The sequence below is a fragment of the Ochlerotatus camptorhynchus genome, unplaced genomic scaffold (assembly GCF_037179485.1).
Source record: "Ochlerotatus camptorhynchus isolate MF236.1 unplaced genomic scaffold, CSIRO-AGI_Acam_v1.1 ptg000361l, whole genome shotgun sequence".
In the NCBI taxonomy this organism is placed as follows: Eukaryota; Metazoa; Arthropoda; class Insecta; order Diptera; family Culicidae; genus Ochlerotatus; species Ochlerotatus camptorhynchus.
The window spans coordinates 2477361-2497798 of record NW_027040849.1 but is presented as its reverse complement, the minus strand read 5'-3'; the positions used below and the strand labels follow the sequence as shown (position 1 = coordinate 2497798).

The 20438-nt window shown below is 42.2% G+C and overlaps 1 protein-coding gene across 1 annotated transcript in view; it reads right to left on the bottom strand.

The window, feature by feature from the left end:
- Nucleotides 1–17467, bottom strand: part of LOC135709461 (myosin-G heavy chain-like) — a 113237-nt gene extending 95770 nt beyond the window's left edge. The window contains exon 1 of the mRNA XM_065231813.1: nucleotides 16861–17467. Within this exon, the coding sequence (XP_065087885.1) occupies nucleotides 16861–17467 (607 nt within the window). The remainder of the gene's footprint in view (nucleotides 1–16860) is intronic.
- Nucleotides 17468–20438: the final 2971 nt, after the last annotated feature.

Genomic DNA, 20438 nt, shown 5'->3' with positions numbered 1-20438 from the left:
GTGAGATTGAGTTTAATGATGTTTGCTTTACACCCGAACGCAACCGAAACTTCCATAATGGCTGCCAGCAGTCTGCCATCGGTAAACAGTAAAAAGAGATAGCAAACTATACTTTCTCTTTCTAAGAAAACAATGTGCAACGGAATCCTTTTTGTGTCTTGTCAACTCTCCGTTTGATTTTTTCACGTTGTGAATAGTCTCGCAATATCAAAGGGGCTTGTAAAACCAATATCAAGCATGATATTTTGTTCCAATATCACGCGTGATATTGAGAGCGTATGAGAGCGGAAAAATATAATTTGATTGATGATTTTGCCAACACTGCTGGCAACATTTGAAATCTTCACCGAAATTGTCTGGAACCTCCTCCATCGGGAACGTCAGCAAACTCCGCAGAAACCACTTGACATCTTTGTCGTAATCCTCTGGAACCTTCGTTGACAGCATCTGAAATCTTTCCAGCAATAATTTAGTATGATGCAACTTAATGAAAGCAACAAAATCTGTACAAAGAAATCCAATCGTGTGTATACTGGATGCTAATTTATTTCATAGTAGTACATCACTACTGTTTCCCGGATCTCATAGAACTATGACATAGAGATCTATAACAGCTAAATATATCTTAGAGAACGATAGCATAAAAATCTTGTGCCGTGTGACGGCACCTTTAAGGACCATATGCAGTTAGTGGAGATTTTGATTTGGATTTTTATAATGTTGACAACATATAAATTTTCAAGCCTAATCTGTAAGAGCTAATTTTTCTGGGCTCGGTCGAGGCTCTGCGAAAATTTAACGATGTCATCACTTCAACGATCGATTTCCTTCGTTCTATCTAAAACGAAACCTCTTACCTTCTTGATGAGCGGAAAATTGTTGTTACGGTTTAATTTAGACCAATCTCCTCTTCAAACTTCACGAGTGTAATCGCAATAGCTAACCAGAACTTGTGTAAGTCCCACTAGACTGATCAATTACAAGAAATCAAACCCTGTTCCCCGTCCAGCCAATCAATCCTACACACATGTTTTCCTCCCCAACAAGTAATCCACTTCGTGTTCCTCCGGAAACGAAAGTCATCTCCGAAATCATTACAAAAGCACTTCCCTTGATCAACGTTTAATTACTTTATTAGCAAACCCAGGCAACCACGAGAAAAATTCCACCCTCAGTCTCGATTGGAACACGGACCGCATATACAGCAAGTGTTCCCCGGGCACAGCAGTGTCAGACACGAGAATGCCATCTCCGGCAGTGTGTTGCTCCTTCCTGTGACCCACAAAGTTCCCAAAAGGCCAAACCGATTCCACTGGTTCCTCTTGATATCCCCCTTTTTCTGTGTTTCCATCTCCGGTTGACCAAATCACGCACATGCACGACCGAAACTCTCCCACTTCATATCTGGGCTGGGTTCGGTTCGGCCTCTAGCTAGGCGAACCTTCATCAACTTTATCAACACCCTAATTGCGGCTATTCAGGTGTAATTAACAAAGATTCGTTTCCTTTTCCTCCTGCACCACTCCCCACCTCACTGTTTTCACTGTGTCGCGTCGCTGAGTTTTCCCCCTCGAGGGCGAAACTTTCTTACGTTCTCCTGTGCTTTCCCTGCGATATGCTTTTTATTGGAATAAGGTTTGATTGCGCCTCCGCGGGCACGGCAAAACGTGCCAGCAACACTCACCTTCGTTTCTACTAGTGCCTCTCTATTCTTTTTTTTTTGCTCTACGAGCCTGTCTCTTAGGATGCGCCCCAGAGGCAAACCGGAATTGGTCGTCATCCACGAGAGGAGCAGCAGGACGAACATCCAAAACCGCAACCGCCCAACCAACCGACCGAGGAAGTATCCTACCATTTGTTCGCGAGGTACGCCCCTTCCGGTCAAATCGTTTCCGCTTCGATAATGAAGATTTTCGGGAAAATTTAAAGCGCTTGACCCTACTTCTGGTGAGGTATGGCAAGAGAAACAAAAAAAAAAAACAACTTTCCACCTGACGCACCACGGTGGGTTTGTTGCCGGCTCACAAGTCCTCTTAAAAAATGATCTTATGTGGACATGACCTACAAATTTCGTTAATATAATTTTCGAAGCACTGTTATAAATGTTATTTCAATTTATCTTAAAAGTCCAGGAATTTTCAAAAATCTATCTAACTACACTCCCACCGTGCAACTCCACTCGGCTGCTTTCAGGTCAGCTCCTTTACACCAGAGGGGATTGCAGTAAGGAGATTAAGGGGATTTCATAATTTTTTTTTCGACTTCGAGGGTTGTTGGATCCCACAGGTAGGTTCGTTGTGATGAATCGTTGAACCCCAGCGGATCGGGTGCCAGTCAGTCGGTTGCGGCGTGTAACTACTCGAAAGGTAAACCTACCCTGGACTGGCGGCTGAGAAAAGTTAATCGCTTAACAATTACCTCCGAAAAAAAATATAGAAGCCGGATGTGGGCAAGAATTGTTGTTGTTGGTGTAAGGTGCTTTCTTAATTTTTGAGCGGTTTGGAAAGGGATTTTTTTTTCATCGCGCCGATGGTGGACGATAGGTAATTAATATTCGTTTATGTATTAATAATGACTGCTTACTACTATCAACGATAACGATAAGTTAAAAGAAAGTAAGTGAAGTCTTAACTACAATGTAGAAGTGAAACAAAAACGACCGTGTATATTTCGGATTAAAATTGGCAAATCTAATGTTGGGCTTTATTTATTTATTTATTTATTTATACTTCACCACCTTTGACCACATTGTCGTACAGACTGCTTAAAATCATATTAATCCTTTTCTTATAGACTAATTTACTAATGTTGAAATCAAATACATGGACGACTTCATTGAAGGCTCTGCAGCAAGCGTCTAATGGATTATGTTGGACGTAGTTGGTTCGGTGGATAGGAATCCACATGGTTTGCTGATTTCGTAGCTGGCGGGCAGGTTCATGTAAGCACATATTCTGAAGTATACTGATACAGTCGATGTTGCCGGCTAAAATGTCGAAGATGTACAATCTCTGGAGCTTCAACCATCTGCTTTCTAAGGTTTGCATTCCAATAAGCGCACACCGTTGATCGTAAGGTGATAGGTTGAAGGGACCATTCAAAGGTAGACCCCATAAAGCGTTTGTGAACTTGTTCGATTCGTTGGACATGAACATGATGATACGGAGTCTAAACCTGTACGGTATACTCTAGGACACTTCGGGCTAATGAGCAATACAAACCGCAACTTATTATCAAAAATGACTCCTGAATCCTTGTAAGGGAAAATCTATTGATGGCTTTACCATTTACCTTTAGCATTCATTTCGTAGACTCCCAACATTTCTCAATCAACCTGGACTGGGGACAATTGGGTGGGTTAAGTCCATCTGAACAATCTGGATCCTATTGTAGCACATCACTGCTGCAATAACAACTCTCAAGATCTGGTCAGAACATGTCGGGGAACCGATGAATGACAATATTAATTTCTGAAGACAATAAACTTCCGAGTATATTGTACTATTCGAGCTGATAAACAGCAGCACCGAATAGCACTATTCGGCCATTGGCCGAATACTAAATGCATGCTCTATGCAATACACGTAAACTGAATATTCGGCAGCATACTTGAAAAACCACCAGACTATCTTTTGCTGCATTTGTAAACAAACCGTACTGAGACCCTTTCATCACAATGCGAAGGCCGCCCACGCAAACCAACACTATCATCGGGTAAGAAAAAGTTTCCCCTATGGGCACGAGCATTAGAACGATTTGTTTACAAATGCTAATAGGTCCTTTTCTATTGTTAATTCAGATATGATAAGCCACGGTTAAAATTTGCCACGAAAAAAAAACTCGCTTGTAGCTTTTATTATTTTTTTTCTCGGTGTCAGGAACTGTCAAGATTTTGCTCGCCGACCGCAACGAAAAATAAGCTTGCTTTCTCTTTCCGCTGTTGGTTGCGTTGAAGCAAAGATATTTAATTAACAAGACATCCCACTAATCAAGTCCTCGAACAAAGCAATGGAAACGCCATCCTTATGTGATTGCAGTGCCATCTGGTGAGTGCACATTGAAACAAGTGGGAGTCCCCCGCCAACTTCACCACCAGGGCTCAATAAATGACAGGTGTCAGTATGACATATGCCAGCGTGGACGTTCATGATAAGCCGAGGGAAGAGGATGATCGATGTCATCATCATTATATTGCGATAGCAAGATTCTCACTTCGTTATGATTGCATCGATTTTCATTACCACGTTATACGCATCAGAAACGCTGCGTTAGGGCAATGAAAACTGCCTATTTTATTACGTTTGTTTAGCAATGATTTCGATAAGTTGCGTTTTTTCCATGTATATTTCTATGCAATTTCTATTATGTTGAGCAACAGCTTCATAAATCTTCAATTCTCGATTACTTTTTCGAAGGGACCTATCTGCATTTATAAACAATGCATCTTCCTGATACCGGTGGTGATTGTTTTCTCAAGCGTTTCTGATGCGTATAACGTGGTAATGATTGAAAATCGATGCAATCATAACGAAGTGAGAATCTTGCTATCGCAATATAATAATGATGACATCGATCATCCTCTTTACTCGGCTTATCATGAACGTCCACGCTGGCATATGTCATACTGACACCTGTCATTTATTGAGCCCTGGTGGTGACGTTGGCGGGGGACTCCCAACTGTTTCAATGTGCACTCACCAGATGCCACTGCGATCACATAAGGATAGTGTATCCATTGCCTTGTTCGAGGACTTGATTAGTGGGATATCTTGTTAAATAAATATCTTTGAAAAAAACGCAACATATCGAAATCATTGCTAAACAATCATAATAAAATATGCTGTTTTCATTGGCCAACACTGCACGCTATTGGCTTTTCAAAAATTATGTTGAAGTACTGATTACTTTTCTATTTTATAACGAAGGTATTTTTCAATGACGGCGAATGAAATCGTAAACTGATACCCTGTACAGACTATGGCTTATATCATGTAATATAGGCTGTCTTGTAAAGAGCACTTATACATAGGATTTCCAGTGAAAACTAGATGCATGAGTGCCTATGGCAAGACAGCCTCTATTACATGATATAAGCCATAGTCTGTACGGGGTATGAAGCTGCCGAAGCTGAGTGATGACGATGAGTGTTCAAATCTTTGGTACGTCTTCCTTCGGAAGGGAAGTAAAGCCGTTGGTCCCGGCCAATGCGTGATGAATGGGTGCGATATCCTACGCAGGTGTGGAAGCTGCCTTCCTGCACATTCGATTGGCGTCAATGGATAGCAATCGATATCTGTCGGTCATTGGTACTAGATTGCGGAACAGAGACCGACGTTAAATAAAGAAATGAAGAAGAAGAAAATGAAGTTTGTGTCGTTATCGAAGTTTTCAATTTTCAAATCAAATGAGTAAAATGAGTGATAAGCGTTAAGCAATTCGGGAATATTTTCAAGAAATCGACGGTGGAAAAAATGCCAAATATGTCGAGTGCAATTCCACACTCTCCCGTCGTGGAATTGGTAAGAATGCAACGAACTCGGCGATGATCAATCATCTGAAACTGCTTCAGGAACTTCACGAAGTATACCGCGCTAAGGAATTGGAACGAAAATCATCGAAATCCAAGGATGGACTTACTCAAACGACAATAAAGGAATGTTTTAGTGCAGCAGAAAAATGGGATCCTAAATCTTGCAAAGCTGAAGAAGTTACCACCGCTATTGCTGAGATGTTTGCTTTGGATATTCAGCCGTTCAGGATATTCAGGTGGAGAACGAAGGTTTTCGTCTATTAATGGCAACAGTGCAGCCGAAATATCAGGTAAAGGGTGATACGGTTAAAATTTGGTCAATATCAACTTGACGTATTTCTTTCAATTTTGCATTTAAAAAACCTGAACACCCCTCATTTTGAAGGTGTGTGTGTGTAGAATGTTGCTCCTATTTTGATTTTGGAATTCACTCTTCAGTTGTCAAAATGCCGTCCAAGCAAGAAGAGCAGCGTATCAAAATTTTGCTCGAGCATCGCGAAAATCCGAGCTACTCGCACGCAAAGTTGGCAAAATCGCTAAAAGTTGCCAAATCAACCGTTACAAATGTAATTAAAGTGTTTGGGGAACGTTTGTCGACAGCCAGGAAGTCTGGATCGGGGGGAAATCGAAAACCGGAAGCCGCTGAGACGACAAAGAGAGTTGCCGGTAGTTTCAAGCGAAACCGTAACCTCTCTCTCCGAGATGCCGCAAATAAGCTGGATGTATCGTCTACAACCGTGCATCGAGCCAAAAAACGAGCCGGACTATCGACTTACAAGAAGGTAGTGACTCCAAATCGCGATGATAAACAAAATACGACGGCCAAAGCGCGATCCCGGAGGCTGTACACGACGATGCTGACGAAGTTTGACTGCGTGGTAATGGACGACGAAACCTACGTCAAAGCCGACTACAAGCAGCTTCCGGGACAGGAGTTTTATACGGCAAAAGGAAGGGGAAAGGTAGCAGATGTTTTCAAGCACATGAAACTGTCAAAGTTCGCAAAGAAATATCTGGTTTGGCAAGCCATCTGTACCTGTGGCTTGAAAAGCAGCATTTTCATAGCTTCCGGGACTGTCAACCAAGAAATTTACGTGAAAGAGTGTTTGAATAAACGTCTGCTGCCTTTCCTGAAGAAACACGGTTGTTCCATACTGTTTTGGCCGGATTTGGCATCTTGCCATTACGGTAAAAAGGCCATGGAGTGGTACGCCGCCAACAACGTGCAGGTGGTTCCCAAGGACAAGAACCCTCCCAACACGCCAGAGCTCCGCCCAATTGAGAAATACTGGGCTATTGTCAAGCGGAACCTAAAGAAGACCAAAAAAACTGCTAAGGGCGAGCAGCAGTTCAAGGCAAACTGGCTTTCTGCGGCGAAGAAGGTGGACAAGGTGGCTGTACAAAATCTGATGGCAGGGGTCAAGCGTAAGGCCCGGCAATTCGGATTTGGAAAAGCGGAAGCCTAACTGAATATTTTTTTCTGAATTTTATATTAATTGAACTTGAAAAAGAAATTTAATTTGATTTTTTAAATAAACGATTTCACCGATTTACACGCGTTTTCCCTTGACCAAATTTTGACCGTATCACCCTTTAAGTTAAACACATCGCAAATTTTATATTGCCTATAAACCATTTTCTTGTGGTGCAGATTCCCAGCCACAAGCATTTCTCCAAGGTGATCCGATCTTATTTTTTGCAAAATGCAGAAGAACTATACAGGAACTACTGCCTCGAAAAGGAATCATCTACTACAGACATTTGGTCTTGGCCAAGCAACAGAGCTGTCATCAGTTTAATAGGTGATTAGACGACACATGTTGCAGACATGACTGGCTAGACGACAAATGAATTCATGCGGATTGGTTTAAAAATTCACGAAATATTGGCTGAATGGAACATACTTGTGCATCTCATTCTATGTGATAACGCTGCCATCATGATTGAAGTACACTCAGGTCTTTTTAACACGGGGGATACGTACCGTGTAAAAAAAAAACCTACGAGATTTTGATTTTTCGCATGCTTAAATATTTTTAAAAAATCGGATTTTGATGCCATTTGTAATTAAAGCATGATATGGTCCATATAGACATATTTTAAAAATTTCTGTATTTACACCAAAAATTGTGATTTTTTTTAAGTATGCCATTCGATTAGAAATAGCTTGAAACGGATAATGTGACAAGTCGATAGGTGGTATCGTTGTCGAGAAATCGTTAAAAACGTACCGTGTAAATCGTGGAAAACAGTGTAAAAAAAAACCGTGTAAAAAAACCGCGCAAAAAAAAACCGTGTAAAAAAAGACTTCAGTGTATTGGACAGGGCGGAGTTGCCAAATGCTGGTTGATTCATTCATTCTTTGTAGCTGGTAGATGTTGACGCCCTCGAGTGTCAGAAATCGGTAAGTAATCTGGTTACTACATCTCGTAACATCGTAACCATTCTCCGTTGGCCTGCAACAAGTTGCGTGAAATACAAACCAAATATGAATTGCCAGAACGTAAACTTCTTCAGGATGTCTGCACCAGGTGGAATTCTACGTATTATTTGTTACAGCGGTTGATGGCTCAGCGAACAGCCGTAATCTACTACGCGGGAGAAGCTGCCAACATTAGGAAAAATGGCTTCAAAAAGGTTTTTATTGTTGCCAAATAGTTTTTATTGTAGCTTAAGGGGAAGCTTACCGGCCCGAAAATAAAAAAAAAAAATATTTTCGGTACGTTTTTATTTTTCTAAAAATATCGGAAAAAATTATCAAAAATCAAGTTTCTTCCTTACATTTTTGTCAAAAATTACATGTAAAAATATGTTTTCTATCTCATCATGAAAAAAAAATTGGACTCTCAGAAAAACCAAAAAGTCGATGTTTTGTGGTTTTTTAAGTCCAATTTTATGCCATAATGAATGTTTATGCTCGTGAATTTTCTTTGAAAAATTAGAAAAAATGTGATTTTTTAAAATTTTTGATACATTTTTTTTTCAATATTTTTAGAAAAATAAAAACGTTATTATTTTTTTCGGAGCGGTGAACTTGCCCTTAAATACGGGTTTCAAATGGTCCTCAACCGTTATGCAACCTTTTTGCAGTAATTCAATCTTGAAGAGCTCCGAAAATATACCCATCAGAACCTTCTCCAGGAAGGGCTATCTAGAAAGATTCTAGTCTTAATGAGGTTTTAGTGGATGTAAGTAGCAAAGTAGGCTTGACTAGGGTTTTATGAATGTTGTTTTATTTTAGCTTTGTATTACTCTATAAAACTTAAAATGTTACTTGGGACGTATCTGTCATGGATACCAACATTAATTAGTTAATTAGTGGCTGTTGATTAACTACGACAGCTTAGTGAGGGGGGGGGGGGATTATTCACGGCCCATGCAAATTTTAAAAATTGTTCATGGACAATTTTCTACAAAGGGGGAGGGGTAGGGCAAGAATAAAAAAAAACTTTCTACGTAGTTGAACACCCCTTAAGTGGAATTAAACGGAATATAAGGTTTTTTTTCTGTTTTATTCAACTTATTTATTTATTGAATAGCGCATCTGAAAACACAAATCTTTGAGTATTTTTAGTGATTTCAATAATCTCCACAATCGAAATGCTTGTCTGTTTGGCTCCACATGTTAACAGTTCGTTTGACTCTGAAATTCAATTTTGTTTGGCTATATGGAAAGAAATGCTTGCCAGCAAGCCGCTCGCTTGTAGAATTTTATATTTTCAATGGGCTTACGGGTCGACTCTTCTGTTTGTGACCTTTCATGCAGCGATATTCGAGCCGCATTCAAGACAAAATCTTTTGGAAAGAACGGCAGAAAATGGCCGCCTTTCACCACATGATTCATCGAATGCAGACTCTTCCACTCAGCGATACAGGAAAGGTTAAGGAATTACAGTACATCTTCGAAACAGCAACACTCAACGGATACAAGGAGACCACAATCCAGGCAATCATCGATAAAACAACGAGAATTCTACAAAGGAGATTACTTACAACCTTCATCGCAGCACCAGAACCATTGAAATGAGTGTCCGTTCCATTTGATCAAGATATTACTTGTAAGCTAAGACCATAGTTAAAACAATTCGGATTAGATTTAGCATTCACCAGTAGACATAACCAGTTGAAATCATTGTTAGGATCCACTAAAGACCCAGTTAATGTTTTAAGGGAAAGCAGGTGTATATAAAATAAGCTGTAATCATTGTAACAAAGTATATGTAGGACAAATCAAGAGAACTTTAGATTTAAAGAACATATGGCGGAGGTTAATAAGGCCAAAAAGTAAGACGAAAAAGGCCTAACATATGATTTAAAATCAAAGGTTGCAGAACACATCTTCACAGAGGACCACCAACTATCGACGGAGGACATCACGATTTTACGGACCGTATCATGGAAATTGCATGTTGCAGAGAACCTCGAGATCAACAAACATCGTAATTCAACTTTACTCAACAGGGATCAGGGAAACGGACACACATGGCTTTTCAAGTTACTACCTAGGACACATCAACGAGTAAACAGCGGAGTACCTGTTCCCACAGGAAATTAAATTTAAGTTTACCTAGTTTCTTAGTGAAAATGTATCTGTGTTAATATATATTCGGTAAATGCGATGTTTTTCTTCAGTCGAGTATTAGTACAGGACACTGAAGAAGTCTGCACATTGTAGACGAAACACGCGTATCTGTCAAGGATAAGCAAATAAGGTAGGTGATACTCTAAGGAAGCCTTAGCGTGAAACTTTAAAGGCACAAATGTCAGCCTCCACAAAACATACAAATTTGAAATTGCTACTCCTTGTTTGCTGCGCTAGTACAAACAGAGAGTAGCAGTTTCAAATTTGTATGTTTTGTGGAAGCTGACATTTGTGCCTCGAAAACGAAATTCGCGCTGTACAAGACGTTGATTCAGCCGGTAGCCCTTTATGGCCACGAATCGTGGGCATTGAAAGAGGCCGATCGGAGAGCTTTCGGTGTCTTTGAGCGTAAAGTGCTGCAAACAATACTCGGCGGTAAACTGGAAAATAGCATCTGGCGGCGTCGCATGAACCACGAGTTGTACCAAGTATATAACGGCATGGATATTGTGAAGCTTATAAAACACGGCAGGCTACAGTGGGCTGGGCATGTGGCACGAATGCCGGAAGAGCGTCAAGCAAAGTCAATGTTCAGCAGGGAACCCGAAAGAGGACGTCAGCTTCGGGGTAGGCCACGCACGCGTTGGCTTTGTGCAGTTGAGGAGGTCATTAGGTCCTTGAACGTCCAAGGCGACTGGAAGCGATTGGCTCAGGACCGAGACCAATGGAGACGGTTACTTCGTTCGGCGCAGATTTGAATTCAACGAATCGTCGCCCATCAGGTACTCAGGTAGGACATTTGTGCCTTTGAAGTTTCACGCTAAGGCTTCCTTAGAGTATCACCTTAAATCACTAATCCTTCTCTCTCGTATTATACAGGTATTCCACTAAGACAGCCCACATTCATCAGAATTTGTATAGGTATTTTGTGGCTAGCACAATGATACTCGATGCAAATTTCCATCCCGAATGATTTCCTCAACCCAACCGGGGAATCGAGCCCACCACCTCCGGCTTAGTAATACCGTACCTTTACTGACTAGGCTATCTGTTGCCCCTACATTAAATCCATACAAACAAGATTAGGCAATCCCTCTAATCGCATGTATATATAAATAAATTAGACATAAATTGTTTCTTCTCTGAGCATCAACAACAGCTCCTCGATAGGCGTACATACATAGATTAATGGTTTAAATTATTCCTTGCTGATGTTATAAGTGCTAATAGAAATATTACCCAACCACCCAAAAACAACTAACATAGCTCAAACGCATCTGGCTTGTGTCGCTAGCTCCCATACCTGCTTGCAGTCCCAACCCAATGTCGCGTTTTTGTTCCAATTCCAGCTAGACCCCACACCGCCGCACCGCCGTAGTCGTCATCCTAATGAGCCCCTGCGCCTGTGTGGAGACGGAAGTGCACCCGGTCGGAAAAGGTCGGTGTCCGTGCTCGTGTGGTTGCGTGTGTAACGGAGCTTTTCCTTTTTCCGTGTTACGAGTTAGTGAGTCCTTCTTGGGCCTCGGCCGTGGGCTGGATGGGCGGACGAAAGGGAAATTAATAAAAACGTCATGTTCAATTCTAAATTCGGTTAATTGAATGTGACACGAGCACTAATTAATGGCAACGGCCAACGCGAAAGCCTGTGATTATCGGGTGATTGAGAAGAAAGTTGCAGTTATGGTGACGTGGAAAATCGATCACCGGGTGCGTCTGGGAGGAGTTTTCAGCCAACTAGGCGTTAAAGTTCTGGACGTCGAAGCTTTCTAGCAGAATATGATGGTGATAGGGCAGACTTTGTCATTCTTCTCTACTTGAAGTGAGCAACAACGTAAATTTGTCGTGGCGTGCCACAATCATTTATGCTGACCTCGAAAGAGAACGTTCTTCCACTAACACCAGGTCATAAAGTCGTAATCTTGAGCCTCTGATAAGCTTCCGAGAAACTACCGGCTAGCCTAGGCTAGAAGGAAAACGCTAATTAACTAAATATAAATTTGACCAGCCGCCTCCTATCGGTTGCTTTAGATCCTTAAGAAAGCCAAAAGTCCATCCACCCAAGCAACAATCTTTCGTCTACAGCGTGCTGCGTGTGCAGCACCCATGGTCAAAGCACAAACTTTCACTATCATCACCGACTGTCGTGTTCAAGTCGGGCGAGACCAACAGGCGGGTCTGCATTCGTGAGCATTTCCTTCAGCGGGGTGGACGATTTTTATGGCAATGTCCTTCCTCCGGGCGGTGCGTGAGCCGTGGAGTACAACTTCACAACGACCGACGGACGCAAACTAATTTGATAACGCACACGATAACCGGGTTGCAAGTTATGCTGATTGAATTAAACCATTCAAATCCTTATCGCGGACTCGTTATTGTCACTTATCTGGGTACAACTGCGGTGAGCTAGTAGGTTTGAACTGGATGGCGGAGATGTTTGTTGTTTATTTGGCGGAATGACTTGATTTATTTTGTGTCTGCTAGAACTGGCCGAAGAATTGATAGGGTAGGGTAGAGCGCTACTTCGTCGTAATTGCCCATTTTTTTACATTGTATCGTCTTGCTAGGGTTTGCGTTTCTTTCGCTAGGCGCACTTTTCGTCGCACTCCCCATGTGCGCAATCCACTATAAATAGTACTAAATAGTTCTTATAAATTAAATAATGAGCATTTAATTGTAGCACACATATTTCATAAAATAAAAGCACTATAAGCACCACTTCTTTCGTTTAGGTCTAATTTTGTCTCGATGAAATGTATTTGCGTAAGTAATTTTATTTCGTTCCAAATTAAGCTAAGTGGTTTTTTTTTAGTTTAAAGAGAAATCGGTCAAAATGGACGCTTTCTTGAGTGATCGAAGTAGGTCACTCTGCGAAAATGACGTGTTTTTGTTTTGCTGCGTCGTTTTCGTTCAAGTGAAAATCTTATAAATTTACAATTTCATTTTTAAGAAGTGTTAATTTGAAAGTACAGAAGTGATGTTGAAAAGTGCATTAAGTGAAAATTTTCAAATTCTTAACCGTTCCATGTGATGCCGACTGTTTTAACCTACGCGTAGTTACGCTCACTAAGTTTATTTACCTTTTCGTTCCTCTGTCTTCGATAGAAAATATCCATCTAATTCAAGATGATCATTTCAAAACTTACTAGATACGCGTCAATCAAGTATTGCACTACTGCTTGATTGAAAGTTTCAGTACATTATCAACGGTGTATATTTGCATTGATAATGTATTGGACTGGAGCTTAAAGCTCGATTCAAAATAAATCTGGACGCACGGTTTAATACACCACCGCGCCCCTGGTGGTTGGAACAAAAAACGTTTGACAGGTATTTGTTGATGTTTCATTGACGAAGAAATTGGTGAAAAGTTTTTTTTTCGAAAAGAAAATTAATTGTTCACAAACATCTAGAGAACCCTTCGTGGTCTGCCTCAAAAATAGCAATAGTGTTAAAATTCCCAAAGTCAACGGTGAGTCTTGTAATCAAACGTTACAAGGATACTCTGAGTGTGGATAGAGCACAGTGCATCTATCATAAAAGTGGCACTAGGGACAAAGAGCTGAGGAGAAAGGTGTCTCCATACGTGATTTGGCAAAACAATACGATTCCAACTTTTCCACCGTGCGTAACATCCTTTCAAGAGAAGGATATAAGTCTTTTTGTGCTAGTTAACATCCGAATTACTCCCTGAAACAAAATTTAGTGGCCAAAAAGCGAGCACGATTACTATACGAACGAGTTTTGACGAAATTTGTTGGCTGTATTTTAATGGATGACGAAACATATGTCAAAATGGATTATAAAAAAATCCCCGGACGAAAATTTTACCTGGCAACTGGTAGTGGGGATGTCCCTTCCAGGTATAAATTTGTTTTTGGTGATAAGTTTGCTCGGAAACTAATGATTTGACAAGGAATCTGCAGTTGTGGCCTGAAAACCAAGGTTTTCATCACATCTCACACAATGACGTCGAAGGTTTACATTAAAGAGTGTCTGAAAAAGCGGATTTTACCCTTCATTCGGCAACACAAGACCAAAGTTATGTTTTGACCGGATCTAGCCAGCTGCCACTACTCTAAGGAGGTACTAGAATGGTATGCTGTAAACAATGTTAATTTCGTCGCCAAAGAGATTAATCCTCCGAATTGCCCTGAGTTCAGACGGATCGAAAAATATTGGGCAATTGTTAAGCAAAAACTTCGAGGATGCGGTAAATAAGTGACAAATGCACAACAAATGCGTTTAAAGTGGAATAAGTTCGCCGGTACAGTGTCACCAACGACTGTGCAGATCATGATGGCATCAATCACAAGTAAAGTGCGACAGTTCGTTCGAAACGGTGAAATGTAATAACTTGTTATATATCGTTTGAAAGCTGAATAAATACCCTTTTGTTTGACGTTTTGATCTACCGTGTATATTGTTTAGTTCTTGAGTTATGATCACTTGAATGCGTCCAAATTTACTTTGAATCGGGCTTTATTATGTGTGAAAATAGCTTCGGAATGCTTGCGTTCTTGAAATGGGCTATTGTAGCTGCGGTAGAGCTGTCACTTTCTAAATCCCAATCTTTGAGTTCAAGAGGCACCCGAACCACTAGTTAAACGTAGGACTGACCTCGAGGGAATGGCAACCTTTTTCGAAAACATCAGCTGGGACGATGAACTCCGAGATCGTGACGCGAATGCTGCCTCTTTTATTTTCTCGAATATTGTCGTGTATGCGATCGACCAGTTTGTACCCATGACAACTCCACCCATATCTAGAAACCCTCCTTGGACCAACCACCGACTCAAGCGACTGAAGTCATCCAAACGAGCTGCCTTGAAGACATTTTGTAAACTTTTAACGGATGCATCGAAGAGGAAGTACAACCTCGTTAACAAACAGTACAAGCGGCTCAACAAACAGCTTTATCAAGCCCATCAGTGCCATCTACAAACTAAACTCAAAGCAAATCCCAAGAGCTTCTGGAACCATGTGAACGATCAACGGAAGGAATCGGGCTTACCCGGTGGTGTAGTGGTAAGCGTGATTACCTCTCACCCCAACAGGCCTGGTTCTGAGGCATAACATCTCTGATCACGCCTTCCTTCGGAGGGGAAGTAAAGCCGTTGGTCCCCGGTTCATGAGTTGATGGGTCGATAGGTAGGGTCCAGGTGTGGGAGCTACCTTCCTGGCACGTCGGTAGCATTGGTGCTCAGCACGGAAAACAAGATCGACGAAAAAAACAAACCAAAAGAAAAAAAAAAATAAATAAATAAAAAATTCAGCAGTGTCTTCGTCAAAGAAAATTTACCTAACGAGCACATCGTAGCCGCCGTAAGTGATGTTCCCGTACTTTATGGTGTACAGCAGGCCTTCGTTTGAAACATTCTTTCAGCACTGGCCCTGATGGAATCCCTTCCGCGGTTATTAAGAACTGTATTGGAGTGCTGGCCGCACCTTTAGCATCCATCTTCAACCTCTCTTTGGATTCTGGGATCTTTCCCGACTGCTGGAAGGATTCTTTTGTTTTCCCTGTCTTCAAAAATGGCAATAAGCAGTCGGTGTCCAACTACCGTGGTATCGCTGCTTTATGCGCAGTCTCAAAACTTTTTGAACTATTGGTGCTAGATTATTTAAAACACACATGCTCTAGTTACATCGCGACTGAACAACACGGTCTTATGCCGAAGAGGTCGACCGCTACAAATCTCGTTCAATACACATCATCAATCATATGCGAGATGGAAAGAGGTCATCAAGTGGATGTTATCTACACCGATCTTTCTGCTGCTTTTGATAAAATCAAGCACGAGATTGCAGTGGCCAAACTAGAGTGACTTGGTTTTCACGGTTCCCTGCTTGATTGGCTTCGCTCATACCTCACCGGTCGATATATGTTAGTGAAGATTGGAGATCATTTTTTTCAACCGTTCGCTGTTTCTTCTGGTGTACCTCAAGGCAGTCATGTGGGACCATTCATATTTTTATTGTATCTGAATGACGTCCACTTTTTGATCCGTTGCCTGAAGCTGTCTTATGCTGACGATTTCAAACTATACTATACTATACTATACTATACTATACTATACTATACTATAGCAAATTTATACACTTAAATCGAACGTGTGGATTTTCTTTTAATGTAAACCAAAAAAAAAAAACGGTCCAAAAAGAACGAACATGATTTTCTGAATGCTTGCAGGTAGATACTTAGAAATAACTAATTGTACACGTGACGGAATCCATCTTTGACAGAAAGAATGAGACTTGAACAAACATGTCATGTGCTCCGCGGCTGAAAAGTTCGTTGCTCGACGAAAAGTACGTTTTATTGAGGTATATTTCGCGTCTGTTATGACTCAACTTTATGTCAAAATTGACGCTCGTACACACTTGATTCAGATCACCGAAGTCGGTAGGAATTTACCGGGTTTTTGAACAGCAGAACAACTCGGTAAAATTTTCAAATGACCGTTACACATGAGAAATCAAGAAAATATATAAATTTTATTTTTTTGTACAAGTTCGGGATAATTTTTTTAATAATTGGATTTTTCACTGATTTTTAAACTTTTGCCGAACAGTTCTGTAGTTCAAAATTTACCGAACGACAGAGGCCTGGATTAGTGTGTATATGTCACTCTCAGAGCACCTACATTTAAATGATTTTTTCCAAGTATGTAGTACATTTGCAATACTTTGGTCCCATTTATTGATCCTATTCATTCCATAATGTGATAAAAGATAGATATAGACTTACCATTTTGATTTTCGGTCAAGTTGGTGTAATAGATCGGTGCCACACAAGCCTCCGTCGGGCTGGTCGGTCCCGTTGGTCCTGCTGTTTCATCCACTATTCGTTGTATCACTCCTCCCGTTCCCATTCCCGTTCCCCCTAATCCTCCGCCACCAGCACTGCCATTGATGCCTGCACCGGTGCTAATCACGCTTCCCAGTTGCCCCGGGCCACCAGAACCACTACTGATCACACTTACACTGTTCAGTATAATCACATTTCCGGTACCGGGTCCGGCCGGGGTGGGACTACAGATCACTCCCCCCGGGACTACCCCACCATTGCTGTTGCTGTGACTAGTATGCTTCACAATCACATTTCCCACTTCCGTTGCACTGTTTGTGCCACCACCCCCGATAATCGTAATCTGGCCGTGCTGCTGCTGCTGCTGCTGCTGGTGGTGGTGCTGTTGCTGCTGTTGTTGATGATGATGATAGTGGTTGTTGTTGAATTGGATGGCGGCGGGCTGGCCATTAGTAGCGAGCCGTCCATAGGGAATCACCCCACCTCCGACGGAAACGGTCGGTGGCGGAGCTGCTATTTGCTTCTTGACGATGTAGCAACGAGGCATGCTGATGTTGTTTGGATTGATCCACGTCCTAATAGTGTTATTTATTTCGTTGTGGACTGGAGGTTGCTAGCGTTAAGGCTGAAGAACCACCCACGCAGGTGGTGCGCCCGCTCGCTTCCGGATAGAAGGCTAATAAATCGATAAAAATAAAACCTGCTTGGAAGGTAACCTTGTGCCGTGCTGAGGTGAGTGGGGGTTGCTAGTGAGAATCAGTAATCCAGGAGACGATGGTGGTAGTAAAAAAGGCAGCAGGAGGTACGGTTCCGAAAAACAACACACTTGTTGGATTTATGAAATATGTTTTAATGGACCCCGCGAATCCTTCGTCGTGCCGCCCCGCCAGCGTCGTGTCGCGTCGCGTCGGGGGAATCCAGGGTCGGGAAATGTTCGCGTTTCACTGACGACTGTTGGTTGGTGTGTGTGTATGTGTGTTGGTGTGCAGAGCACTTGTGCAGCGGAGCGAGACGGGTTGACCTGCTGCTCTTGCTTTCGGGCGCTTGATGGTTTGCCCTGGTTCGAGTTGTTGTTGATTTTTCCTGGTGTGTAATGTTTGTATTTCGTACTGCCTGACTCTGTGTGGGTGAGCGTTTTGCGGCTCCTGTGACTTTGCCGCTGGGGGTGGTAGCTCCTGGGGGTGGTGGACACAGAGTTGACAAAGGGGGTGACAGGGGACCAATATAGGTGAGTCAATGTGTATATTTATGTGTTTAGGGAAAACAATCGTAAAACACTTGTTGTTATGGGGTAGTTTTGGGCGAGTTCCTCACTTCCTTCCACACGTTTGGCGATGCCACCTTGCTTACTTGCTTGCTTTGCACGATTTGGAGATTGGAATATTGCTTTTCACTCGATTTAGTTGCACCGGTATTGATTTATTTTTATTTGTTTAGTTTTAAAAGTTTTCGAGTATAAAATATTTATTGCTATAATCTTTGATCGTAACGCTTAAAAACGGGGGGAATTTCATTCCAAACTACTGCTATCGGTTATGTAGGTGTTTGCTTTTTATTTTGCTTCAATTTCACAGGATGGGTATTGCTTTCGTTGTATTTTCGAGTAATTTTCTTCAATTGCTTTTCGTTTACCACTGCGTTACAGGAGTTTTTTTTTTATTCGTTTGTCAAAGTTTACATATTGAGCCGGACAGTGTCATCCGTTAATGTATGTATGTAATAATTACAACTTGATGCAACAAGTAGCCGAAAGTGGAGTGCAGCTTACCCCCCAATATACTACGGCGAGTGGCGACTGACGACAATGACGAGACGATGATTCCCGACATGGCTCTTTACTGGCGGATATCCGGGGTGGAACTCTAACAGGTGAGGATCTAGCAGGTGTTCTTCGGTAATAGCAAGCACTCGCACTACCGGTTGGTCCATTCTTCCTACTAGTTACAAGGCAAAATTACACAACACTTTATAGCTACGCACTAGCTGTCGGGGTGGACTCATGAGTCACTGCATCTTCCCTCGTTCGAACGGATTGAGGCCACGCTCCAAGGCCTTTCATCCAAAAATTTCACAATCCTCCTCTGAATTCGACAAACGTTACACCTTGGGACCTCTTCAAAGGTCCTTTCGATCCATTCTGGTTCACTTTTCACCAATTTTCCTCCCGAAAACGACGGAACACTGAACCGGGCCCGGCGGCCATGCTTGCAAACTCGAATTTCTATAGCCAATTTCAGCGCCCGTTCACAAACACACCAGTTTTTCCGCACCAACACGGTCAGGAAAAAAAATCCTTTGTAAACCGAAAGTCCTCTAACAAGTTGTTGGTAGCTCGAACAGGTTTCCACCAGCACTCACTCGAACTCAAACTCGACTTTCCACACCACTACACCCAAACAACAAAACTGCTGCAGCTGCTAGGCCAGGACGGAGAACCATTTTTCCAAGCGAAGAAAAAGCGCCCACTTTCAACCGAGCACTTTTCGCCACTTTGCACCATCCAACTCAATCGAACTTCACTTCACCAGCACTCGCGACAACTTTCCCATCCAGTTGGTGCCGGAAAATAGTACTTACAACGAGAAAGAACGGAAAAACGGTCCAAATCGAGAACGTAGAGGAACAGGAAGCACACAGCGCTCACAGAGGAAAGAAAACATATAGTGACGATCGGACGACGCGACGGATTCGCTTCAGGAAACTCCGGAGTGAACCCACATTCCGCTATCTCTTTTCCTCATTTTAGCCACGCGCTCTTGGGTGCGAATGGCCCGACTAGCTATTTCCACCCTCCTCGAGGACACTCACCAAGGGAAAAATCGAGCAGTTACCACTCCCTTACACACGCACGCATGCATGGATGCAGTAGACTGCTCAAAAGGGACAAGTTGCAAGCAAACAAGTGGTGGTAGTGTTCACACAGGTTGCAAAAAAACCACCCCATCGCATATCGGTTCGACGTCGGTTGTTGTTTGGCCCGACCGACCGAAAGCGAACGGAGATGTGCGCATGATCGCTGGAAGAATGGAACCACGTAGCCGCGTGTGTTCTATAAGGGATTCTTCCGGAGGCAACTCAACAACCCAAGAGGCTGCTGGTGGGTGCCAAGGCAAAAACATCTACACTCTTTGGAAGGGTTCTGCTGGGTGGCGAAGATCTGTGCGCTGAGAAATGCTGAAAGTTGTTTCCCTCAGGGACGCGGTGCGGTGAGAGGGGATGGGTGAATTTATTGGCTCTCCGATTGATGATTACTTCTCGGAAGTGGTGGGATGATGCGATGCGAGTAGAATCAGATTTCTCACTTCGTAATCCACCCTGCCGGGGGTTGCAGTTAGCGTATTTGGCTCTATTTACTAGCAAATTTAGTTGTTTAGTTTATATTTACTGCTGCAATGCTACTTAATGATTAAATTCTTTTCTACAGTGATTCAACAATTTGCGAGCCAAATCCAATCTTTTCAAAATTGGTTTAAAATTTTTAGAAGTGAGAACAAATCAGAAACGATTCAGGAAATTCC